This window comes from Canis aureus, chromosome 7 (assembly GCF_053574225.1).
Source record: "Canis aureus isolate CA01 chromosome 7, VMU_Caureus_v.1.0, whole genome shotgun sequence".
NCBI classification, from domain to species: Eukaryota; Metazoa; Chordata; class Mammalia; order Carnivora; family Canidae; genus Canis; species Canis aureus.
This window is the reverse complement of record NC_135617.1, coordinates 6,397,167-6,421,906: the sequence shown is the minus strand read 5'-3', so window position 1 is coordinate 6,421,906 and position 24,740 is coordinate 6,397,167. Positions and strand designations below refer to the sequence as shown.

The window sequence follows — 24,740 nt, the reverse complement described above, 5'->3', positions numbered from 1 at the left end:
AAGCAACACTAGTAATTAAATACAGAAACCATAAAAATAAATAAAAACTTTGATTAACTTGAAAGATTAATTAGAGGAAATTAGAGGAAATAGTAAGTAGAGGTTTCTGTAGAATTTACAAAAAGGACATCTGGACATAAGTTTTAGAGATTTAGAACGTAAGTTCTTTATATAATTTTTACTTCATAATATATGGCTTTCTTTTTCCTTTTACTACATTCATCCTGATAAATAAGGTTCAAGTTTGTGTTTCAACTTATAAATAGAGTGAAGAAATGAGAAAAATTTTTTCTGAGATAAATGGACAAAAGTGAAAGAAAGAACTAAGGAAAGTAAAAAGTTAAAGGATTAGAAAGAGGTTGCTTACAGCTTAGGAAATTATGCTGTCAATAGTCAGGAGCAGAGGAAATGGGAATGGAAGAATGCATATACCTGAGTTTCCTGAAAGAGAAAAATATATTGATAGGAAAGAGACTTTAGGTCCTCTATTTTTCCAGATGATGTCATTTCCCAAGAATAGCCAGGACTTTTATCACTCCACAAGTCACTGAATCTCACTGAAAGCAGAAGTTTGCTCTTTGAGTCTTTAGGGGAAGACAATGTTAAACTAGTTATATTCAGTTAATGAGATATTCACAAAATGTATGTCCACAGCTCTTACAGAGTCAGTACTTAGAACTAAAGAATCCGGGCAGCCCCAGTGGTGCAGCGGTTTGGCGCCGCCTGCAGCCTGGGGTGTGATCCTGGGGATCTGGGATTGAGTCCTATGTCGGGCTCCCTGCATGGAGCCTGCTTCTCCCTCTGCCTGTGTCTCTGCCTCTCAGTCTCTCTCTCACGCTGAATAAAATAAATAAATCTTAAAAAAAAAAAAAAAGAACTAAAGAATCCTTAAACTTTTAGTTCTTGATTGGATTTATATAATGTATTTCTTGTGATAACCAAATCTCTGATTTATGTGATAACACATTATTACTTTTGCTTTTTCACAGATATTACTATACAGTTAAGCTCAGCCCAGTCTCGCTGTACTCTTCTAGAGAAGCAACTAGAATATACAAAGAGAATGGTTCTCAATGTAGAGCGAGAGAAGAATATGATCCTAGAACAACAGGTAAACATATTTTCTATAGGAATATAATTTAATATTATTTTGAAGAATATTTAATGTCATGGGAAAATTGTATTATAATCTTAAGTAGGATAGGAAGTTGTATTGAGGAGATTTCCACTTACAGTGAAGCAGACTACGTCATTTGGACCAAGCTTTCTGTAGAGAAAAACAAGAAAACTAGGCAAGGTATCAAAGAGGAAGGAAGGAAAGGACACAGGGAGGGAGAAAGAAAGGAAGAAAAGGGAAAAATATATAAAGGCATTGGAGAATTAACGAAGTGATGAAAATCACCAATTCAAAATCTATGTGTGTATTTAAATCCAAAGAGATTGACCTTCAGAGAGGTTGGTTTCAGGCCCCATCTTCTTAGGGAATTTCTGATTCCAGAAGAGTCCATTGAGAAGCTAAATCATGCTTGTTTTAAAAGATTTTATTTATTTATTGGAAAGAGAAAGATAGCAGAGAGCATATGCATGCACATACGTGCATATAATAGGGGGAGGGGCAGAGAGATGAGGAGAAACAGACTTCCCACTGAGCAGGGAGCCCAATGTAGACTCAATCCCAGGACCCTGGGATCATGACCTGAGCCAAAAGCAGATGCTTAACCAACTGAGCCACCCAGGTACCCCTAAATAATGCTTTTAAAAGTTTATAGGGCTTAAGAAACTAACAGTAGATTCCAGGGTCTACCAAGAATAGGAACCCTGATAAATCTCTTGTGCTCTGACTGCTTTGTAAAGGTGATCAAGAAGGAAAACAACCCAAATTACAACTCTATCAGAGTAACCCAGAAAATCTTAGTCCCTAAAATTGGATTGAAGTGATCCTGAACAGCTAATGTTCCTGGGGACCTCAAATTATTTCTACAAACATTTCTTTGATACAGTGAGAAACTTTCAATCAGACATAACCAGGCAGAAGGAGTTAAGCTACTACAAAAGTTACTTTCTTTAGTGTTTTATGGTTTTCAGAGTACAGTTCTTTCACCTGTTTGGTTAGGTTTATTCCTAGGTATCTTACTGTTTTTGGTGCAATGGTAAATGGGATTGATTGCTTAATTTCTCTTTCTGCCACTGCTTCATTATTGGTGTATAGAAATATAACAGGGCACCTGAGTGGCTCAGTTGGTTGAAGGTCCAACTTTGATCTCAAAGGTCAGGTCTTGATTTCAGAGTTCTGAGTTCAAGCCTCACATGGGGCTCACATTGGACAAGGAGCCTACTCAAATAAAAAAAATTTAAAAGACAAAGAAATGCAACAGATTTCTGTACATTGGTTATGTATCCTACAACTTCACTGAATTCATTAATCAGTTCTAGCAGTTTTTTGGTGGCATTTTTGGGTTTTCTGTATAGAATGTTGTGTCATCTGTATTTAGGGAAAGTTTGACTTCTACCTTGCTGGAACACTGATGAAAGAAATTGAAGAAGACACAAAGAAATGGAAGGACATCCCATGTTCATTGTAAGAAAAAATGTTAAAATGCCTATACTACCCAAAGCAATCTACACATTTAATGTACACACTAACAGAATACCAACAGCATTTTTCACAGAGCTAGAATAAACAATCCCACAATGTGTATGGAACTGCAAAAGACACCTGAATAACAAAGCAATCTTGAAAAAGAAAAGCAAAGCTGGAGGCATCCTAATTCTGTACTTCAAGTTACATTACAAAGCTATAGTGATCAAAACAGTTGGCACTGACACAAAAATGGACACATAGATCAATGGAACAAAGTAGCAAACCCAGAAATGAACCCACAGCTGTATGGTTAATTAATCTTCGACAAAGCAGGAAAGAATATCCAATGGAAAAAAAAACAGTGTCTTCACCAAATGGTGTTGGGAAAACTGGACAGCAACATGCAAAACAATGAAACTGGACCACTTTCTTACACCAAACACAAAAATTAATGCAAAATAGATTAAAGACCTACATGTGAGACAAACCATTAAAATCCTAGAGGAGAACATTGGCAGTAACCCCTTTGACATTGACTGTAGCAACTTCTTTCTAGATATGTCTCCTGAGGCAATGGAGACAAAAGTAAGAATAAACTATTGGGACTTCATCAAAATAAAAAGCTTTGCACAGCAAAGGAAACCGTCAACGAAACTAAAAGGCACCTGGCAGAATGGGAGAAGATATTTGCAAATGACATATTTTTTTTAAAGATTTTACATATTTATTTGAGAGAGAGAGTGAGCAAGAGAGAACAGAAGCAGGGGGAGTGGCAAAGGCAGAGGGAGAAGCAGGCTTCCCACTGAGCAAGGAGCCCAATGTAGGGCTCAATCCAAGGACCCCAGGATCATGACCCAAGCGGAAAGCAGACACTTAACCTACTGAGTCACTTAGGTGCCATGCAAATGACATATCTGATAAAGGTTTAGTAACCAAAATATATAAATAACTTATGAAACTCAACACTCCAAAAAAGAATAATCCAATTAAAAATGGGTAGAAGACATGAATAAATATTTTTCCAAAGAAGACATCCTGATGGCCAAAACACATGAAAAGATCCTCAACATCACTGATCATCAGGGAAATACAAATCAGAATTACAATGAGATATTCAACTCACACCTGTCAAAATGGATAAAATCAAAAACATAAGAAACAGGTGTTGGGGAGGATGTGGAAAAAGGGGAACCCTTATGTACTGTTGGTGGGAATGCAAACTGGTGCAGCTACTGTGGAAATGAGTATGGAGGTTACTCAAAAAGTTAAAAATAGAACTACCCTATGATCCAGCAATCACACTACTAGGTATTTACCCAAAGGATACAAGAATGGTGATTTAAGGGGGTACATGCACCTTAACGTTTATAGCAGCATTATCTACAATAGCCAAACTATGGAAACGGCTCAACTGCCCATCAACTCATAGATAAAGATATGTGTGTATGTATACCCACACACATACACACACACACAATGGACCATTACTTGGCCATGAAAAAGAATGAAATCTTGACATTTGCAATGATATGGATGAACTAGAGAGTATAATGCAAGTGAAATAAGCTGGTCAAAGAAAGACAAATACTATATGATTTCACTCATATATGGAATTTAAGAGACAAAAAGGGAAAAGAGAGAGAGACAGAATCAAGAAACAGACACTATAGAGAGCAAATTGATGGTTACCAGAAGGGAGGTAGGTGGGGGGATAGATAAAATAGGTTTTGGGGATAAAGGAGTACATTTGTTGTGATGAGTACCAGGTGATACGTGGAACTGTTTGGCAATCACTATTGTGCTCCTGAAACTAATGTTATGCTCTATATTGGCTAGGATTTAAATAAATTTTACTTGAAGAAGACACTATGAAAAGAAATAGCATTTATAACAGACTATGTAACCACTTACAAGTTAGTTCCAACTGGGTGCTGGCTCTGAAAGACACAATTATTCTTGGGCACCCAGGTGGCTCAGTCAGTTAAGTGTCTGACTCTTGGTTTCAGCTCAAATCATGATCTCAGTGTCATGAGATTAATTCCTGCATGGGGCTTCAAGCTGAGCATAGAGTCTCTCCCTCTCCCCCCACCCCTCCTCCCACTCTTTTTTTTCAAATCAATCAATAAATAAAATCTTTAAAAGTAAAATAAAACAATTATACTTTTTATAATCAAGGAGATAAAAAACAAGATTGGCATTTTCAGGAAAGCATTGGAAACCATAAAATGGCAAAACGGATTTGAGAAAGAATCAAATAAAAATTATGGAACTGAAAAATATAGTATCTGAAATTTAGAACTGAATAGATGACTCTAACAGTAGACTGGAAGAGATAATTAGTGAACTAGAGGGCAAAATCATCCTGCTCACCAAGAGGCAAAATGAGAGTAAATTTAGAAGAGAGAGCAAGAGGCATAAGCTAGAGTGAGAAAGTCAAACTTAAGTCTTTGGAGTTCTGATAGGAAAGGAGAGAGAATGGGACAGACGCAATATTTGAAGAGATAGCGACTGAGAATTTTTAAAAATGGATTTAAAAAATCGCACCACAGATTCAAAAAAACCAATTCTATAAAACCTATAAAACTAAATCAGGATAAATAAAAAGAAATATATACCTAGACACCTCAGAATAAATAATAAGACAAGCATAAAATCTTAAAAGCTACTGGGAGGAAAGATTACCTTCAAAGGGACAACAATTAAAGTGACAGCTGACTTCTTAACTGAAAGTACTTAATTCAGAAGACAATGGGCTGATATAGTTAAGTATTAAAAGAAAATACCTGCCAATCTAAAATCCTAAACCTGGAGAGAACATCCTTTAGAAATAAAGATGAGGAGCACCTGGGTGGCTCAGTCGGTTGTGTCTGCCTTTAGCTCAGGTCATGATCCCATGGTCCTGGGATTGAGCCTGATGTTGGGCTCCCTGTTCAGCAGGTAGTCTGCTTCTCCTTCTCCCTCTGCACCTCCCACCCAACTCCTGCTCTCTCGTGAGTGTGCTCTCTCTCTCTCTCTCAAATAAATAAATAAAATCTTTATTTAAAAAAGAAAGAAAGAAAGAAAGAAAGATGAAATAAGGACATTTAAAGAGTAACAAATACTGAGATCATTTATTACCAAGAGATCCATTCTAAAGGAAACATTAAAGGACATTTTTCAGACAAAAGGAAAACTATTTTAGATGGAAGGTCATAGATGCAGGAAAGAAATAAAAGCAATGAAAATGATGTGTGTATATATATAACAGTATCAACACTGGATTTTATTTTTTTTAAAGATTTATTTTTATTCATGAAAGACACAAGTAGAGGAAGAAGCAGGCTCCATGCAGGGAGCTCAATGCAGGACTCGATCCCAGATCCCAGGATCACAACCCGAGCCGAAGGCAGATGCTCAACCGCTGAGCCACCCAGGCAACCCGATAGATACTGGATTTTAATGGGTCAAGTGCTTAATAGACTTTTCAAGAAACTATAAAAATTGACTCCAAAATTTATATGGAAAAGCAAAGCTCCAAGAACAACAAAACTATTCTGAAAAATAAGGTGAAATCTTGCTCTACTACATCTTGAAACAAATTGTAATGCTATCAAAATTAACATATTTATGTGGATAGATAACCAGAATAAAGGAATAAAATATACCAGAAATAGACTCACTTACATGGAAATAATATACAGCAAGAGTGCCATTGCAGATCAGTGGGAAAGATAGACTTCAGTAAATGGTTTTGGGAAAATTGGCTAGCTATGTGAGGGGGTAAAAAAAATGAAATTGGATCCCAACCTTACATCACACAAAAAAATCAATTCCAGGTGGATTAAAGATTTACATGTAAAAAGCAAAACTTTGTAATTTTTAAAAGCAAATAGAGAACAATATCTTGATGACCTTGGGGTGGAGAAAAATTTCTTAAACAAGACATAAGTAACAAAACAGTAGAAAAATGGGCTCAATTATAAAGTGGCATTTTATAGGAAAAAAATCACAGATGGTCATACATTTATAGAAGAATTTTCATTCTTATTAGTAACTAGGAAAATGCAGATTAACAGCACAACACGGCACACATCCACCAGTTTGGAAAAAATGTATAAGGCTGATAATTTTGGGTTTTATAAGTGAGGGTACAACAACTAGAAGAGCAAGCACTTTATAAAGTTTGGTTATTTCGTCTTATAAAATAACCTAGAAATTCCTGTCCTAGCTAAATATTGTAGATCAGTGATTTTTAACAGTTTTTAAGTGTTTTTTTTTTTGAGATATAATTTACATACAGTGAAATGTACAGATCTTAAGTGTAAAGTTAAGTGATTATTGATAAATAAACTGATATAATCCATAGCCCTACCAAATAACAGAAATTCTCTTATATCTCTGTCAGGACATTTTCTGTTCTCTCCTCACCTCCCAACAAGGCAGCTACTATTCTGATTTATTTTACCTTAGAGGTTTTGTTTGTCCTGGAATTTTATATAATAGGATAATAGAAAATGTACTCTCTTGTTTAGCATAATGTCTTTTAGATTAATCCATGTTGTTGTATATATCAATAGTTTTTGTTGTTGTTGTTATTGTTGTTTTTATTGCTGTATAGAATTTTATTATACAGATATGCCATGATTTGTTTATTTGTTTTCCATAAAATTAGTTGGGAACAATTCCTTCTTCTGTTTTCTGAAAGATCTTGTTTAAGATTAGCATTATTTCTTCCTTAAATATGTGATAGAATTCAAATTTGACAGAAGCTATCTGGGATTGTAGTTTTCTTTGTGGACTGTTTTTAAATTATGAATTCAATTTATTTAACAGGTATAGGGCTACTTGAATTTTCTGTTTCTTTTTGTGCCTTTCAAGATGTCCCTTCTTTTGTTTCTGATATTGCTAATTTATATTTTCCTCTTTTTAAAGTTACCAGTCTACCTATCACTTTTATCAGTTTTATTGTTTTTTTTTAAAAAAAAGCAGTATTTTTGTTTTTAATTTTTTTTGTTATTTCCTTCTTAATTGATTTCCACTTTATTATTTCTTTCCTGTTTCTTTCCTTTTCTCCCCCCTAGCTTTGTATGTTGGAAGCTTAGATGATTGATTTTAAAACTTTTATTCTTTCATTTAAATGTTGTATTTTATAATGAAAGCTATCAAGTTCCCTCTAAACTACTTTACCTGCATCCCACAGATTTTGATATTTTGTATTTTCATTATCATTCAGCTAAAAATATTTTCTAACTTCTCTGGTGATTTCCTTTTAAATTTTTCTTGAATTCTCCTCATCCTCTGATACTTCTCTCCTCCTCCTTCTTTTTAGTAGCTGCTGTACAGCATAGAATATGTATTCTTAACTTACCATAGTCTGCCACGAATTAGTATTAAAATATTTCAATATAATGTGCAATCCTTACTAAGTATGCTTCTACTTGTCCCCCTTTGCTCTACAGTTTTCATACATTTTATTTATGTTTGTTATAAAACCCACAATACATTGCTATTCTGCTTTAGAGGGTTAATTATTCTTTGAAGAAAACTTAAAATGAAATATGTATCTATTAACATTTTTACCATTTCCAATGTTTTTATTTCTTTGTGTATGTTTGATTTTATGTCTGGTGTCATTTTCAGGACAAGTACTTCCTTTACAAGTATGCTGGGAATTCTCTTAGCATATATTTTTCTGGAAAAGTCTGTATTTCACCATTATTGATGAAGGATTTTTCACTGCATATAAAATTCTAGTTGACAACCTTTTTTTCTCTCAGCACTTTAAAGGTATGGTCAAAGTTGTCTTCTGGATTTCATGGTTTCTAATGAGAATTCTTATCTTCATTCTTCTGTGTATAATGTATCATCATTTCTCAGGCTGCTTTTAAAGTTTTCCCTTTATCATTGGTTTTCAACAATTTGATAATGATATGCCTAGGTGACATGATACTGTATATAGAAAACCCAAAAGACTCCACCCCAAGATAGCTAGAACTCATACAGCAACGTGGCAGGATACAAAATCAATGCACAGAAATCAGTGGCATTTCTATACACTAACAATGAGACTGAAGAAAGAGAAATTAAGGAATCAATCTCATTTAAAATTGCACCCCAAACTGTCAAATACTTAGGAATAAACCTAACCAAAGAGGTAAAGGATCTATACCCTAAAAACTACAGAACACTTCTGAAAGAAATTGAGGAAGACACAAAGAGGTGGAAAAACATTCCATGCTCATCGATTGGAAGAATAAATATTGCAAAAATATCTATGCTACCCAGGGCAATTTACATGTTCAGTGCAATCCCTATCAAAATACCATGGACTTTCTTCACAGAGTTGGAACAAATAATCTTGAGATTTGTATGGAGTCAGAAAAGACCCCGAATAGCCAGGGGAATATTGAAAAAGAAAACCAATGCTGGGGGCATCACAATTCCGGATTTCAAGCTGTATTACAAAGCTATGATCATCAAGACAGTATGGTACTGGCACAAAACAGACATAAAGGTCAATGGAACAAAATAGAGAACCCAGAAATGGGCACTCAACTCTATGGTCAACTAATATTCGACAAAGCAGGAAAGAGTATCCACTGGAAGAAGGACAGTCTATTCAATAAATGGGTGTTGGGGAAATTGGACAGCTACGTGCAGAAGAATGAAATTAAACCATTTTCTTAGATCATCATACATCATACACAAAGATAAACTCAAAATGGTTGAAAGATCTAAATGTGAGACAAGAATCCATCACAAAGGATTCTAGCAAGAATCCTTTTGCTAGAGGAGAACACAGGCAACAACCTTTTTGAACTTGGCCACAGTTACTTCTTGCAGGATACATCTATGAAGACGAAACAAAAGCAAAAATGAACTATTGGGACTTAATCAAGATAAAAAGCTTCTGCATACAAAAGAAACAGTCAACAAAACTAAAAGACAACCTACAAATGACAGATAAAGGGCTGGTATCCAAAGTCTATAAAGAACTTAATAAACTCAACATCCAAGAAACCAAAAATCCAATCATGAAATGGGCAGAAGATATGAACAGACAATTCTCCAAAGAAGACCTACACATGGCCAAAAAGCACATGAGAAAATGGTCTGCATCGCTTGCCATCAGGGAAATACAAATCAAAACCATGATGAGATACCCCCTCACATCAATGAGAATGGTGAAAATTAACAAGCCAGTAAACAACAAATGTTGGAGAGGATGTGGAGAAGGAGGAACCCTCTTGCACTGTTAGTGGGAATGCAAAATAGTACAGTCACTCAGGAAAACCATGTAGAGCTTCCTCAAAAAGTTAAAAATAGAGCTACGCTACAATCCAGCAATTGCACTACTGGGTATTTATCCCAAAGATACAGATGTAGTGAAGCACTGGGACACCTGCACCCCAATGTTCATAGCAGCAATGTCCACAATAGCCAAACGTTGCAAGGAGCCACGATGTCCTTTGACAGATGAATGGATAAAGAAGATGTGGGGGAAAAAAAAAAAAAGATGTGGTCTATATATACAATGGAATATTACTCAGCCATCAGAAAAGACAAATACCCATCATTTGCTTTGACGTGGATGGAACTGGAGGGTATGATGCTGAGTGAAGTAAGTCGATTGGAGGACAGTCATCATATGGTTTCACTCATATGGGGAATATAAGAAATAGTGAAAGGGATTATAAGGGAAAGCAGGGGAGCTGAGTGGGAAAAATTAGAGAGGAAGACAAACCATGAGAGACTCCTAACTCTCAGAAACAAAGGGTTGAAGAAGGGGAGGTAGGTGGAGGGATAGCCTGACTGGGTGATGGGCACTGTGGAGGCACTTGATGGGATGAGCACTGGGTGTTATATGTTGGCAAATGGAACTTCAATGAACACAAATAAAAAAAAATGATGTGCCTAAATGTGGTTATCTTTGTATGTATTCTGTTTGGGTTTTTAAATTTATTATTATTAATATTGAATCTGTCAGTTAATATTTTTTGTCAAATTTGGTACTTTTTTAGCCATTATCCTTCAAATAATTATTCTTATCTGACCTCCCTCTTCTCTCCTTCTGTAACACCATTTGAATGTAAGACCACAGGTCACCAAGACTGTTTACTGATTGCTTCAGTTTTTTGTTTTTTAATAGACTTTATTCATTTAGAGCAGTATTAAGCTTAAAATTGAGCAGATAGTACAGAGAGTTCTCATATACCTCCTGCCCCCTCACAGTTGTCCCTATTATTAACTACATTGCATTAGTGTGGTGATAAATACCATTACAAAACAGTGTATAGATGTGAAAATATATGTATAGCTTTCCTTTTCTCCAGTGTCTCTATATGCTTTATTCCTCTGATAGCTGCTTTTGAATGTTATATTTAACATATTTAGAGGATAAGATAAAGTGTGGTTTCGGTCACCATACAGGTAACAGTTTATTTAATGCAGGTTTCACGGATGATGTTTTCCTTAGTAGAAATGTTATATAAACATGCATCGAAAAATTTATTCCATTTATGCTAATATAGCTCATCTTATTTGTACATTATGTTTGTGTATATATGTATATATGTATGTATGTATGTTGTATACTATGTTCTTTAAAAGTATTTGATTTTCTTGTTTTTTACTCATAAGCACCTAAAGTATATACATGTATATACGTGTTTCTTATGACAGATTTATTATGCTCTAATTCTCAGAAATTGTATTATTCTTGAGCCGTTGGCATCACTTGCCAAATTTGGATTTTGTTTTTATCCTTTCCAGGCCCAGCTTCAAAGGGAAAAAGAACAAGATCATATGAAGCTGCAAGCAAAACTTGAAAAGCTTGATGTCTTAGAAAAAGAATGTTTTAAACTTACAACAACTCAGAAAACTGCTGAGGTAAGGTTTCACTTATTTCTTTGAAGTGATGATACCAGGAATAAATCTTTAGTGTTAAGCATTATTGGCCCTATATATGAATATACAGTAAATCTGATTTGTAAAACTTTTTTTAACAGCTCTTAGTAATCCAGATATGAATTTCTGCCCATGGAGATAAAAAGCTAATGTACTCTGTCGTGGCATGAATGAGCTTGCCTTTGATGTAAAATGGTAATGTTGGCTCCTTCTAAAATGACAGAACATTTTCATTTGTCAGATAATTTGCCTAAAGGATATCCAAAAGATTGTCTTTCATCACTTACAGTTAAGTCTATCCTTGATCCCATCCTGAAATGCTCTCCTTTTTTTCCACCCAAATTTTATCCATCTCATAGGACTTTCTGCAGGTCCTGCTTCCTATGTGAAGCCTTCCTTGAGTTCTCCAACACTCAGGGAGCTCTTCCTTTGTATAGTATTGTCCTCATGTTCTGAGCCATACCAGGATAGAAGATGAAATACTTACATGTATAAGTATATACATGTTCTGAGTCAAATTGTATTATTGTTTTTTATTATATTATTTTGTTGTTTCATGTATGTTAACTGTTTCCTTAAGTATTATATAAGCTCTTAACAAGGAACAGATCTTATGCTTCTTTTTTTTTTTTTCCATCTTTTTAAAAATTGAGATAAAATCGATACAAAATGTTATATTAGTTTCAGGTGTACAACATAATGATTTGATATTTGTATTTTCTGATATTTGTATATTTTACAAAATGATCACCACAGTTAAGCCTGCTTAATATTCATTACCATATCTTGTCACAAAATTATTCTTCTTTTTTTAAGTTTTTATTTAAATTCCAGTTAGAGGGGGCTCCAGGGTCAGTCAGTTAAGCATCCAGCTCTTGGTTTCAGCTCAAGTCGTGATCTCATGGCCGTGCCATCAAGCTCTGTACTGATCTTGGCACTCAGTGGGAAGTCTGCTTGGAATTCTTTCTCTCTCTCTACTTCTCCTCCCACTCCTGCACTCTCTCTCCCTCAAATAAATCTTTTTAAAAAATAAATAAATTCTAACTAGTAAACATACAGTGTAATATTAGTTTCAGGTGTACAATATAGTGATTCAACAGTTCTATGCATCACCTAGTACTCATCGCAGCAAAAGTACTCCTTAATCCCCAATACCTATTGAATACCCCCCACCTCCCTCTGGTAACCATCAGTTTGTTCTCTACAGTTAAGAGTCTGTTTCTTGATTTGTCTTTCTCTCTTTTTTCCCCTTTGCTCTTTGTCTCTTGAATTCCATATATGAGTGAAATCATAATGGTATTTACCTTTCTCTGACTGACTTGTTTTACTTAGCATTATACTCTCTAGTGAAATTTCAGCTCTTTCTGCCTTGCAAAGTAAGGTTGGAAGTCACCCATCTACTTTTCTGTGTTGCGAAAATCATTGCCACCTTTTCTCAGTTATCTTCTCTCTTAGTATATTTGTCCTTTGGTATTTAAAACTTTTTTATTCCATCCATGTTGTTGCAAGTGGCAAGATTTCATTCCTTTTTTATGGCCAAGTAATAGTCCATATAAATATATATAGATACACATACATACACACACACACATCTCTTCTTTATCCATTCATCAACTGATGGATACTTGAGTTGTTTGCATAGTTTGGCTATTGTAGATAATGCTGCTATAAATGTCAAGGTGCATGGATAAAGATGTGGAATATATATAATCATATATATTAGCCATCAGAAAGAATGAATACCCACCATTTGCTTTGATGTGGATAGAACTGGAGGGTATTATGCTGAGTGAAATAAGTCAGTTGGAGGACAGTCATCATATGGTTTCACTCATATATAGAATATAAGAAATAGTGAAAGGGACTCTAAGGGAAAGGAAGGAAACTGAGTGGGGAAACATTAGAGAGGAAGACAAACCATGAGAGACTCCTAACTCTGAGAAACAAAGGGTTGAGGAAGGGGAGGTGGATGGGGAGATGGCCTGACTGGGTGACAGGCACTAAGGAGGCACTTGATGGGATGAGCACTGGATGTTATACTATATGTTGACAAATTGAATTTAAATTAAAAAAAAAGTCAAGGTGTATGCATCCTTCTGAATTATTGTTTTTGTATCCTTTGAGTAAATACCTAGTAGTGTGGGATCCCTGGGTGGCGCAGCGGTTTAGCGCCTGCCTTTGGCCCAGGGTGTGATCCTGGAGACCCGGGATTGAATCCCACATCGGGCTCCTGGTGCATGGAGCCTACTTCTCCCTCTGCCTATGTCTCTGCCTCTCTCTCTCTCTCTGTGACTGTCATAAATAAATAAAAATTAAAAAAAAAATACCTAGTAGTGTGATTGCTGGATGGATCATAGGGTAGTTCTATTTTTAACTTTTTGAGGAACCTCCATACTCATTTCCACAGTGGCTGCACCAGTTTGCATTCCCACCAGCAGTGCACAAGGGTTCCCCTTTCTCCACATCCTCACCAACACCTGTTGTTTCTTATGTTGTTGATTTGAGCCATTTTGACGGGTGTGAGGTGATATCGCATGGTAGTTTTGATTTGTATATCCCTGATGATCAGTGATGTTGAGGATCTTTTCATGTGTCTTTTGGCCATCAGGATGTCTTCTTTGGAAAAATATTTATTCATGTCTTCTATCCATTTTTAAACTGGATTATTCATTTTTGGAGTGTTGAGTTTCATAAGTTCTTTATATATTTTGGGTACTAACTCATTATCAGATATGTCATTTCCAAATATCTTCTCCTATTCTGTAGTCTGACTTTTAGTTTTATTGACTGTTTCCTTTGCTTTGCAGAAGCTTTTTATTTTGCTGTAGTCCATATCTTATATTTCTAATATGTCTACCTATCCTTCCCTCCTCCAACAACTATACCCTTAGTAATATGCACACAGTAGACATTTGTTGAGATTTGTCTGTGTTTTGTTTTGTTTTTGAAATATTTATTTATTTATTTATTCATGAGAGAGAAAAAGAGAGAGAGAGAGAGGCAGAGACACAGGCAGAGGGAGAAGCAGGCTCCATGTCGGGAGCCTGACCCAGAACTCAATCCCAGGATTCCAGGATCACGCCCTGGGCCAAAGGCAGGCACTGAACTGCTGAGCCACCCAGGGATCCCCAAGATTTTTCTATGTTTTGGATGAAACATTGAGACCCAAGACTATGATCATTTGACTTTCTAGACCTTTAGTACCCCCCAAAATTTCATCATTACAATTTTGTTGCTAGAAATTAATAATGTGTTTGCAGATACAGTCTTTGCTTTCCCTTTATTTTTCTTTTTTTTTTTTAATTTTTGTATTTATTTATGATAGTCACAGAGAGAGAGAGAGAGAGAAAGAGAGAGAGAGAGGCCGAGACACGGGCAGAGGGAGAAGCAGGCTCCATGCACCGGGAGCCCGACGTGGGATTTGATCCCGGGTCTCCAGGATCGCGCCCTGGGCCAAAGGCAGGCGCTAAACTGCTGCGCCACCCAGGGATCCCAATCCCTTTATTTTTCTTATATGTAATAGCAAGTAAAGAAGCATAGAAAGAAAACCAAGAAAAATCATAGCATCTTTGCTATTTCTTTTTCTTACTTTCTGCTTTAATTTACTGAACTATTAAGAATCAAGACTCCAAAGACTATTTGGGAAAAGAATAAAGGCTATTTGGCTCTAGTTTTTATATAATAATCCCAGTTTTATTATATGGTCTCATTCATTTGGGGAATATAAATAATAGCGAAAGGGAATAGAGGGGAAGGGAGAAGAAATGGGTAGGAAATATCAGAAAGGGACACAGAACTTGGAAGACTCCTAACTCTGGGAAACGAACTAGGGTTGGTGGAAGGGGAAGAGGGCGGGGGGTGGGGGTGACTGGGTGGTGGGCACTGAGGGGGGGCACTTGACGGGATGAGCACTGGGTGTTATTCTGTATGTTGGCAAATTGAACACCAATAAAAAATAAATTTATTATTAAAAAATAATAAAATAAAATAAAAATAATCCCAGTTTTTTTCATTCTTTTGCAGGACAAGATTAAACATTTAGAGGAAAAACTTAAGGAAGAAGAACATCAGCGTAAGCTATTTCAAGACAAAGCATCTGAAGTAAATAGAGAATTATGTCATTTGTCACACTAAACCACATATGTTTTATTATACTTTGTTTTCATTATCTGCAGCCTATATTTTAGACTATAATTTCTGCTTCCTAGCCTGTTAGTTTTGTCTCCTTTTACTATGATAATGAGATTCTCAATAAGTCAGTCAGTATATTTATATACTTGGATGCACTGCCAAGAGAGATCTTGTAGTCCTTTGAAATTCTGACATATATATATGAAATAATTCCTGATATAGATTGTTTTCAGCTTGATTGATATATATGTATTAAATAATGCATTCTCTTATAAACAAAATGGTTGCAATTACCAACAGACTTAGTAGATTTCACATACAAAAATAGTATTTGGGGTTTTCTTTTCTTCCTTAAGAAGTACTTCTTAAAAAAAGATTTTTGTTATTTTATTTTATTTTATTTTATTATTTTTGATTTTTGTTATTTTAGAGAGAGAAAGAGAGAGCATGAGTTTGGGGAGGGAGAGGAAGAGGCAAAGAATCTCGAGCAAACTCAGTGCTGAGCACAGAGCCTGACACAGGGCTCAGGCTTACAACCTGAAATCATGACCTGAGCTGGACATTCAACTGACTGAGCCACCCAGGTGTCCCAAGCACTTTTGTATTCATAAACTGAGACCTAATTTCTTATTATATTGTTTTTGAAGTAGCTTGTTAAAAATTAGTTATATAAAAAAAAATTAGCTGTATAAAGCTTTGTCTTTAATATTGTAGCTTCAAACTGGACTTGAAATCAATAGAATTTTAATGTCTTCAGTAGCAAATCCAAAAAGCTCCAAGGAGAAGAAGAAATCTTTGAAGGTATGCAGAAACTTTATTCTTACTTATTAATGCTTATTTCTTTACTCTTTTAATATTTATGTCTATCCATTTCCAAAAAGAATTTGAAGATATTTATAATAAAAAGCATGCAATAATGCTATAAAATACAGAAAAAAACCTAAGTTGAGTGATGATGGTTTTAGGTTTGAGGTTAGAAAATTCCATAAAACCTAGGTTAAATAAAGTATCAGCAAGTGAGCACAAAATCTAGTTTTGATTTTACTTGACAACCAAAACAAAAAGGACTATATGACAGTCAGTATATTTGTGAAATAACAATAAGCATTCCAATTTTTCTAGAAATATAGACATTTTACTAGTACCAAACTCTTTTTTGCTATTTATGCAATTTTATTGCAAGAAAAATAAGTTATCAGGAGAGCTATTAGTTGATCACTTGTCCACTGACAACTTGCATCATTTATTCAGTGCTAATTAAACAGTGTATTGGTAGATTAACTAATAGCTCCAAGCCGCCTAACAATATAAATTTAAATGAAAATTTAAAAATATTTGAGACCCTGTTTTGGAATGCAGAGGGTATTTGACTTCCAGTTTCTAGTCTGTATAGAATAAGAATATATCATTCCTTTATTAACATGTATAAAATACATCATAGTTTCTGTTCTGCTGATGCTATAAATTAATACCAATTTTCCAGTCATATCAGTCATGAGCATAAAGTATATCATGTAACTTCAGATCTCTCTCAGTGGAAAGCTTAAAAAAGAATGGATACTTGAATAATGTTACTTCCTTTGATGTGACAACTGAGCATCCATCTCCCTTCCCCTCAGATGAATTCTTCGGCATCTTAGAACAGTGAGGAATGGTTTTCGTTTCATGGCCAAGTTAGAGTAAAGACACTGGCCACATAATACACATGCTCCATTTTTTTAAAAATTCTGAATCTTGGGATTCCTGGGTGGCGCAGCGGTTTGCCGCCTGCCTTTGGCCCAGGGCGCGATCCTGGAGACCCGGGATCGAATCCCACGTCGGGCTCCCGGTGCATGGAGCCTGCTTCTCCCTCTGCCTGTGTCTCTGCCTCTCTCTCTCACTGTGTGCCTATCATAAATAAATAAAATTTAAAAAAATAAAAAATAAATAAAAAAAAATTCTGAATCTTGGGGGGTGCCTGGGTGGCTCAGTTGGTTGAACATCGGACTCCATTTCACCTCAGGTCATGATCTCAGGGTCATGGAATTGAGCCCTGCATCAGGTTCAATGCTCAATGCAGTTTGCTTGACATTCTCTCCCTGTCTCCCTCAAAAGAAATAAAATAAAATATAAATAAATAAATACATTCTTTTTAAAAAATTCTGAACCTTAGGCAACTCTTCTTTTATAAATACTTTTTAGTTTCTAAAAGCAGTTATTGTCCAAAACTGGAAGAACTTGTCTTTGTCAGATAAGCATGTAAATTAATGGAGGAAAATAAACAAAAAATAAAATCTAAAAATATGAAGCCTGATAAGGGAGCAGCTAGCAGCTGGATAAGAAAATCAAAAAAAGGAAGGAATGGTAATTTAAATTTTATTCCAGCTATAATGCAGGTAATTCTGACTTTATAGTAGCATCATGTGACATATTTCTGAGTCCATTCCCAAGATACTCTATTATACTTATCTCTGTCTATTTCATAAACCCATGTAACCTTTGGCACTAGAGGATCACATAACAGTGAAAAAATGGATAAAAGAATTTTAGAAATAGTTAAAGCAGAAGATCATGATCTTAGAATATTAAGACAAATGCTACATTACTGTTAATATTTGGCTGATAAATTCTTTTAAATGTAACCTTAGTTGGTTTGAAAGAGTAGACTGTAGGAAAATGAATTGTCAAAAAGAATACACCACTTTGATATCATTAGGTTGCATAATTGTCACTTGCTAATGAAACATATAATCCCCAACAGGACTTGGAGAACATTGTGCTAGAGGGTCATGGGCCAAATCACTAAGTTCCTTATTAATCCATTTCAGTGCCACAACCTGTGCTTTTTATCTGGCTCCTCACCTCAGTATGTGCCCAAAGGCTGAGCCAAAACTCTTGATTATCCAAGCACAAGAAAGGATTGTCTCTTCATCTCACATGCTCTGCCAGACACAGGCACAGAGGGATCAGGACCTCCCTCAAGCTGCCCCTAGAACTGAACTCATAGAAATAAATTCTGTAATACTTTATAAAAGAGTTACTAAATGACACAACATTTGATAACAACACAATAGATCCTAGAAGCAATTTTATGTAATTTAAGGTCACCAGACTGTATTTGTTAGAATGACAGTAGCATTTGTCTGTCAGTTCAGATCTTGGGAACACAGAAACTCCTTAGATCAAAAAAGTAGCAATTACTATTTAATTTGAAAAGTTAAATACTGGGCAGCCTGGGTGGCTCAGCGGTTTAGTGCCTGCCTTCAGCCCAGGGTGTGATCCTGGAGACCCGGGATCAAGTCCCACATCAGGTTCCCTGCATGGAGCCTGCTTCTCCCTCTGCCTGTGTCTCTGCCTCTCTCTCTCTCTCTCTGGTCTCTCATGAACAAATAAATAAAATCTTTAAAAAAAAAAAAAAAAAGAAAAGTTAAATACTATCAATAAATACAATGAAAAATCAATGACAACTCTGAAGATCAAACTAAATCCAAATCTAAGCAAGGCCTTTAAGAATCTTTAAGAATTCATAAGTGGCATTTTTCTTAAGACAGAGAAGAAAAAAGATACCTGTATATCTTGCTACTTCTAATAAAAAATGAAAATACTGGGCAGTCCCAGTGGCTCAGCGGTTTGGCGCCACCTTCATTCAGCTCGAAGTGTGATCCTGGAGGCCCAGGATCGAGTCCCACATCGGGCTCCCTGCGTGGAGCCTGCTTCTCCCTCTACCTGTGTCTCTGCCTCTCTCTCTGTGTCTCTCATAAATAAATAAATAACAATCTTTAAAAAAAAATTAAAATACTTATGTACTTATTTGGTCCAGATGGCTTTGCTGTCAGTGATTAAACTGTAGTATATCCATAATGTGAAATACTACACAGAAATAGAAAGAATGTATTGATATTTACTGGATCCTATTGAAGGACATTTGGATTGTTTGCACTTTTTAACTATTACAAATAAAGCTGTGATGAACACTTATGTATAGGTTTTTGCATAAACCTAGGTTTTCATTTTTCTGGAATAAATGTCCAGGAGTGTAATTGCTGGATCATATGATAAGTACGTGTTTAGTTTTGCAAGAAACTTTATTTTTTTTTAATTTCTTTTATTTAAATTCAATTAGCCAATACATAGTACATCATTAGTTTCAGATATAGTGTTCAATAATTCAATAATGTAGTGTAAGAAACTTTCAAATTATTTTCCAAAGTTGCTATATAATTTTGTATTCCTACAAATAATGCATAAGCAGTCTGGCTTTTCCACATCTTTGCCAACATTTGGCGTGGTCACTATTCTTTATTTTGGTCATTCTGGTAGCTGTATAGTGCTATATCATTGTAACTTGCATTTTACTAATGGCCTATGATTTTGCAGATCTTTCTGTGTGTTTATTGCCATCCATATGACCTCGTCAGTGAAATGTCTATCCATATTTTTGCTTATTTTCTATTAGAATGTTTACTGTTGAGTTTTGAGACTTCTTCATATCATAAAAGTCTTTTAAAACAATTTTTTGTTTACTTTTTTCCTTTGTCAATATTTAGAAAACTAGATGTTTAAAGGAACGACTACCTCAGCAAATTTATTCAAAGTCTGGATCACTGCCAATTGTGGCTAAAAAGGTGAGAGGGGGGAAAGATGAAGATACTTGTTCAGACACACTCCTGCTTTGTTGTAAGTGCTATTTAAATGCCATGAGTCATTTGAAATTGTTCCTAGCTATTTCTTTTCCCCTAAAGTCTTCCAGTGCCAGCCATTCTGTGAATACAAGTGTGCAAAGCCTCCTGCAGGTAACACAACATTATGGGCCACATACCCATCAGAAACTTACTGAGCCTCGATGTCTCTACAAGCCTACTAGAACAACTTCCCAGGGTAAAGCTGAACCTTCTGACTCAAAACATTCCATTTCTATTGGTGACAATTTGTCTGAACTTTTGATGGCAATGCAGGATGAGCTGGACCAAATGAATATGTAAGTATTTTTATTGTTTTTCAGAAGTAGCAAGCCATATAGTATCTTTTCTCTTCTCTGTCTTAAGAACAATGCCACTTATCAATTCTTAAAGGCCTTGCTTAGATTTGGATTTATTTTGATCTTCAGAGTTGACACTAATTTTTCATTGTATTTATTGTTAGTATTTAACTTTTCTAGTTAAATATGTAATTACTATTTTTTTGATCTAAGGAGTTTCTGTGTTCCCAAGATCTGAACTGATAGGCAAATACTACTGTTATTCTAACAAATACGGTCTGGTGACTTTAAATTATAACTCACAAATGCTTTTATTTTATTTTTTTATTTTATTTTTTTTTCACAAATGCTTTTAAAAGCAAGATTCTCCTTTGTTTTTTTATAATCCTTTTAATTAAGTGAAATTTCATTAGACAAGTAGGAAAGCAATTCCTTGTTTTCAACTCTGACTGATCTGAATGATAAGTCTTGAAGCATCCATAGTAAATAAGATTCTGAGTGGTATACATATTTTAAGCCCCAAGTTTAAGTATATATTCAATAAAAATTCCGGAAAATATGAGATTTGGGTAGCCAACTAGTTGAACTAAGACCTCTGTAGAAGGTATAACTGGTTCTCCTGACAGTATTCCTTTCTGTGGACTATCACCAAATCTAGAGATTTCTCAGGCAAATATTTTTATAGCTGCCGTTCTTCCCAAACACACTATATTAAGAATTCCAAAGTTGGAACTAAAGAGAGTCCTTTAATGCTTTTAGCTATTATTACATCAGAATATTTTATTACGTTTAGCTATGAACATTGAAAATTTAGGTTCTTTAAGACCCTAAGTCTAAAAAAAAAAAAACCCTAAGTCTAAGATATTTCTAAATTTATCTAACCCCAAATCATAAGAGCCTTTTATATTTACCATAGATTTAACTAGGTAACTCTACATAAAGAGACTATCTTTGAAAATTAATATTTAACTGACAAAAATTTATGATTGAACAGAATATTGTTTAATTATATCAAAGGCATATGGTATAAGCTATATCAGAGTTGATACTTGCTTTTCTTTCATAGGAAGCACGAAGAACTACTGAATCAAATGAAGGAAACTGAAAGTCGTTCAGTCTGTGAAGACCTAGAATGTGAACTAGAACATTTAGTCAAGAAAATGGAAATTAAAGGAGAACAGATTTCCAAACTGATAAAGCATCAAGAAAATGTAAGAAGGCTTTAGTAAAAGATTTTAATAAAAAGATAATATATCTGGAGTCAGTGTTATATATCTATATGATCTTTCAAATTTGAGGTCTGTATGTGTGGCTTAGTGAAAAGATGACAGGAGTCCCTTAAGCCTGTTATAGAGTCATCTGTCCATTGGAATAACATTGCCTCCTACATAACTCTCCAAGATAATGTAAAGTAAGAGAAACAAGAAAGTGTAGTTATGTATTCATAAATGGCTGTGGGAAGATTTTGAGGTAAACTAAATTTGCTTTGCAGCCCTCCTGGTTGCCCTTTTAAACATTCTTTCCCTTTATCTCTCCCACCCCTAATGCCTTAATGAAGCCCCTTACGCTGACAGGTCTCTACTTCAGTATCATACATAAACCTATTTCTCATACATAAACCACTATTTCTTCTTTCTCAGAACAATTAATAGTCTATTCCATTCCCTGGGGACCTGTGCTTAGCTAGCTATAGTGTGGTAGTAAGGGGGACTCTCTCCTTGCATGTGAATTCTTAATAACTATAAGAATGGCATAACAATTTTAATATTTTAACAGAAAATCAAGGAATATTACAATATTTGTCCCAAGACATTGATTCCATAGGTTGGATTATTAGCACTATTACCCTGCTGGAGCAGAAGGCAGAGAAAGTCTTTCCAGGAACCTTCAAATCACATCACGTAGCTATCTGTGGAATAATCGACATTCATATAAATTGGTGTTATGCTAACCTCACAATAAAGCCTTCCCTACTTTTATAAGAAAGTAATAAAGGATTCAGAATTTTACTGCTTTTATTCTTCTAAGACCAATAAAGAGAAAAAGAGGAAATGACACTTTTGAAGCAAATATTTTCACTTTACTGGCTTTTAAGGCTCTAGTAAGCCAATTTTTTTATATGATTATGTTAGGGTGAAGATTATTTAATTAATACACTTTCTTAGAATTGTATAGGAGAAATTTTAAGGGAGTGGAAAAATAGCCATATTTTTAATGCACATAAATCGTATTTTGAAAAATATTATTTATTTTCTATAATAGCTGTAGCAGTATAAATTTTCAAGCATTTCGTCATGATAAATTTAATCTCCAATTAAAATGGCTGTGGACAAATACCAGATTCTTAGCCAGTGTCTGGATCAGTTCTATAAATTGGGCCTGTACATAAGTGAAATACAGTAAGTAATGGACCAGGCTTGGCAGAAATGGATTTCAGCTAGTTATAGGTTTTATTTTGTTTAATCCTATCTACCCAACTGTTACCAGATACTACCGAATGACACTTTTTTTTTGTACTGGCATTCAGTAGTACTTTAAATTCAGAAATACTTTTAAGTAAAAAAAATATATATATACATTTGACTTTATAAATTCAGTGCTCATTCCTAGCACCAAATCTTTACTTTGCTGTTAATACCACTTGAAGGGTCCTTTTTTCCCCTTTTCTCCTCCTCCAGTTTTTACTCATTTCATATCCTTTATAAATCATCCTCACAGCTTTTCATTGAACTTCTCAGCCCATATTGATCTTGTTCTACTTTAGCCTTCTCAAATAAACACCTTTTGTCCTACTCAGAATTATCCCAGCCTGAATTATTCTCTAGTTATCCTGTGTATGCTTTTCCTTCACTAATAAAAGCAATAAGCTTTTTGAGAGAAAGGATTGTTTAATTCATGATACTTTTACCTAACTAGCACAGTGTTAGGTACTCAATAAATAAATACCTAATGAACTTTTTAATTTCATGTAACCTTTATAACATCAATCCAGTCCATCTATTTTAGGGTATATTTTTAATATCTTTTTTAACTAAAATGTCAGATTTTTTTTTTTCTTTCCAGGTCCGTAAACTGCAGCAAAAAGTTCAACAGTCAAAGATGAGTGAAGCTTCAGGTATTCAGCGAGAAGATAACAACCTTAAAGGATCAAAGAACATAAAAAATAGTTCCAGGAAATGTTTGCTAACTAACTCTCTTCAGAAGAACAGCAACTTTCATCCAGTACAAGTCCATAATCTTCAAATGAAATTGAGAAGAGATGATATCATGTGGGAACAGTAACACAATAGTAAAACTGTCACCTTAAACGAACTCTGTCAGTGAGATCTTGAATTGTCTAAAGTGGTTTTAATTTAATATACCTTTATGAAATTTTGAATTATGCTTCTAGTCCCTATAAAGTGTCAAGTTGTAGTATTTTTAAATTAATGCCAAGACCTCCTAAGAGTCACAAATAATAAATGACTACTTTTCTGTTTCTCTTACTGACTGAAATACCTAATCTGTTCATGTTTTAGACACATTGTTCACTTTGCAGACCTCTTAAGCTAAGTCTAAGAAATGATACTGGATTGGTGATATTTAAAATTAAGTTAAATCTGAGATACAAGTACCATTCCACATTTTCATTTAGTAGGCTTGTAACCTTAAAACCAATGTAAAATGAACACAGTGATATAAGGTCTTTTACCTTTCATGGTGCTTCCTCCCTACCTTATTTTAAAGCTATAAAATGTTTTTCTTTTTTGGAAATGGAAGAGTTCTCTAAAGAGGCCTTTAGCCCAAGTTTTTATGTGACAATCACAAATAGGAACTTGTAATTTCTTAATTTTTAGATGACAGTAACTCAAGTGCAAAAACCTTTTTCTGCAATTCCTGTTTTCTTTTACAAATCCAGGGCTGCTTTTTAATACCAGTGATTTATCTTATTCCTTTGTAACTAAAACTTTTGGTGACTTTTAGGCTTCGCATTATATATGATCATCAGTATAAATGGAGAATGTAAATTTCCAGTACCCACTTAGGAAAAAGAACTTGGACACTTAATTACCTATCCGTAAAAATTCAGAGATATGATACATTTTTACTTTTTTATATTTTTAAATCCGTGGTATCAATCGATTTCTTTGGATATGTATGTTTATAGTAAATTTACACTTGTTGACCTATCTTTTAAGACACTTA

At 34.8% G+C, this 24,740-nt stretch overlaps 1 protein-coding gene and 1 pseudogene across 5 annotated transcripts in view; one reads left to right on the top strand and one right to left on the bottom strand.

Moving 5' to 3' along the window:
• CEP57L1 (centrosomal protein 57 like 1) overlaps positions 1 to 24,050 on the top strand; it is a 69,094-nt gene extending 45,044 nt beyond the window's left edge. For all 5 annotated transcript variants that reach the window (XM_077902847.1, XM_077902850.1, XM_077902848.1 and 2 more), the window contains 8 exons: positions 990 to 1,111; positions 11,333 to 11,449; positions 15,491 to 15,568; positions 16,313 to 16,399; positions 20,125 to 20,202; positions 20,320 to 20,555; positions 21,622 to 21,766; positions 23,619 to 24,050. In XM_077902847.1, coding sequence (XP_077758973.1) covers positions 990 to 1,111; positions 11,333 to 11,449; positions 15,491 to 15,568; positions 16,313 to 16,399; positions 20,125 to 20,202; positions 20,320 to 20,555; positions 21,622 to 21,766; positions 23,619 to 23,837 — 1,082 coding nt within the window. In that variant the 3' untranslated portion in view covers positions 23,838 to 24,050. The remainder of the gene's footprint in view (positions 1 to 989; positions 1,112 to 11,332; positions 11,450 to 15,490; positions 15,569 to 16,312; positions 16,400 to 20,124; positions 20,203 to 20,319; positions 20,556 to 21,621; positions 21,767 to 23,618) is intronic.
• On the bottom strand, positions 17,997 to 18,433 carry LOC144316917 (ubiquitin-conjugating enzyme E2 D3 pseudogene; annotated as a pseudogene).
• Positions 24,051 to 24,740: the final 690 nt, after the last annotated feature.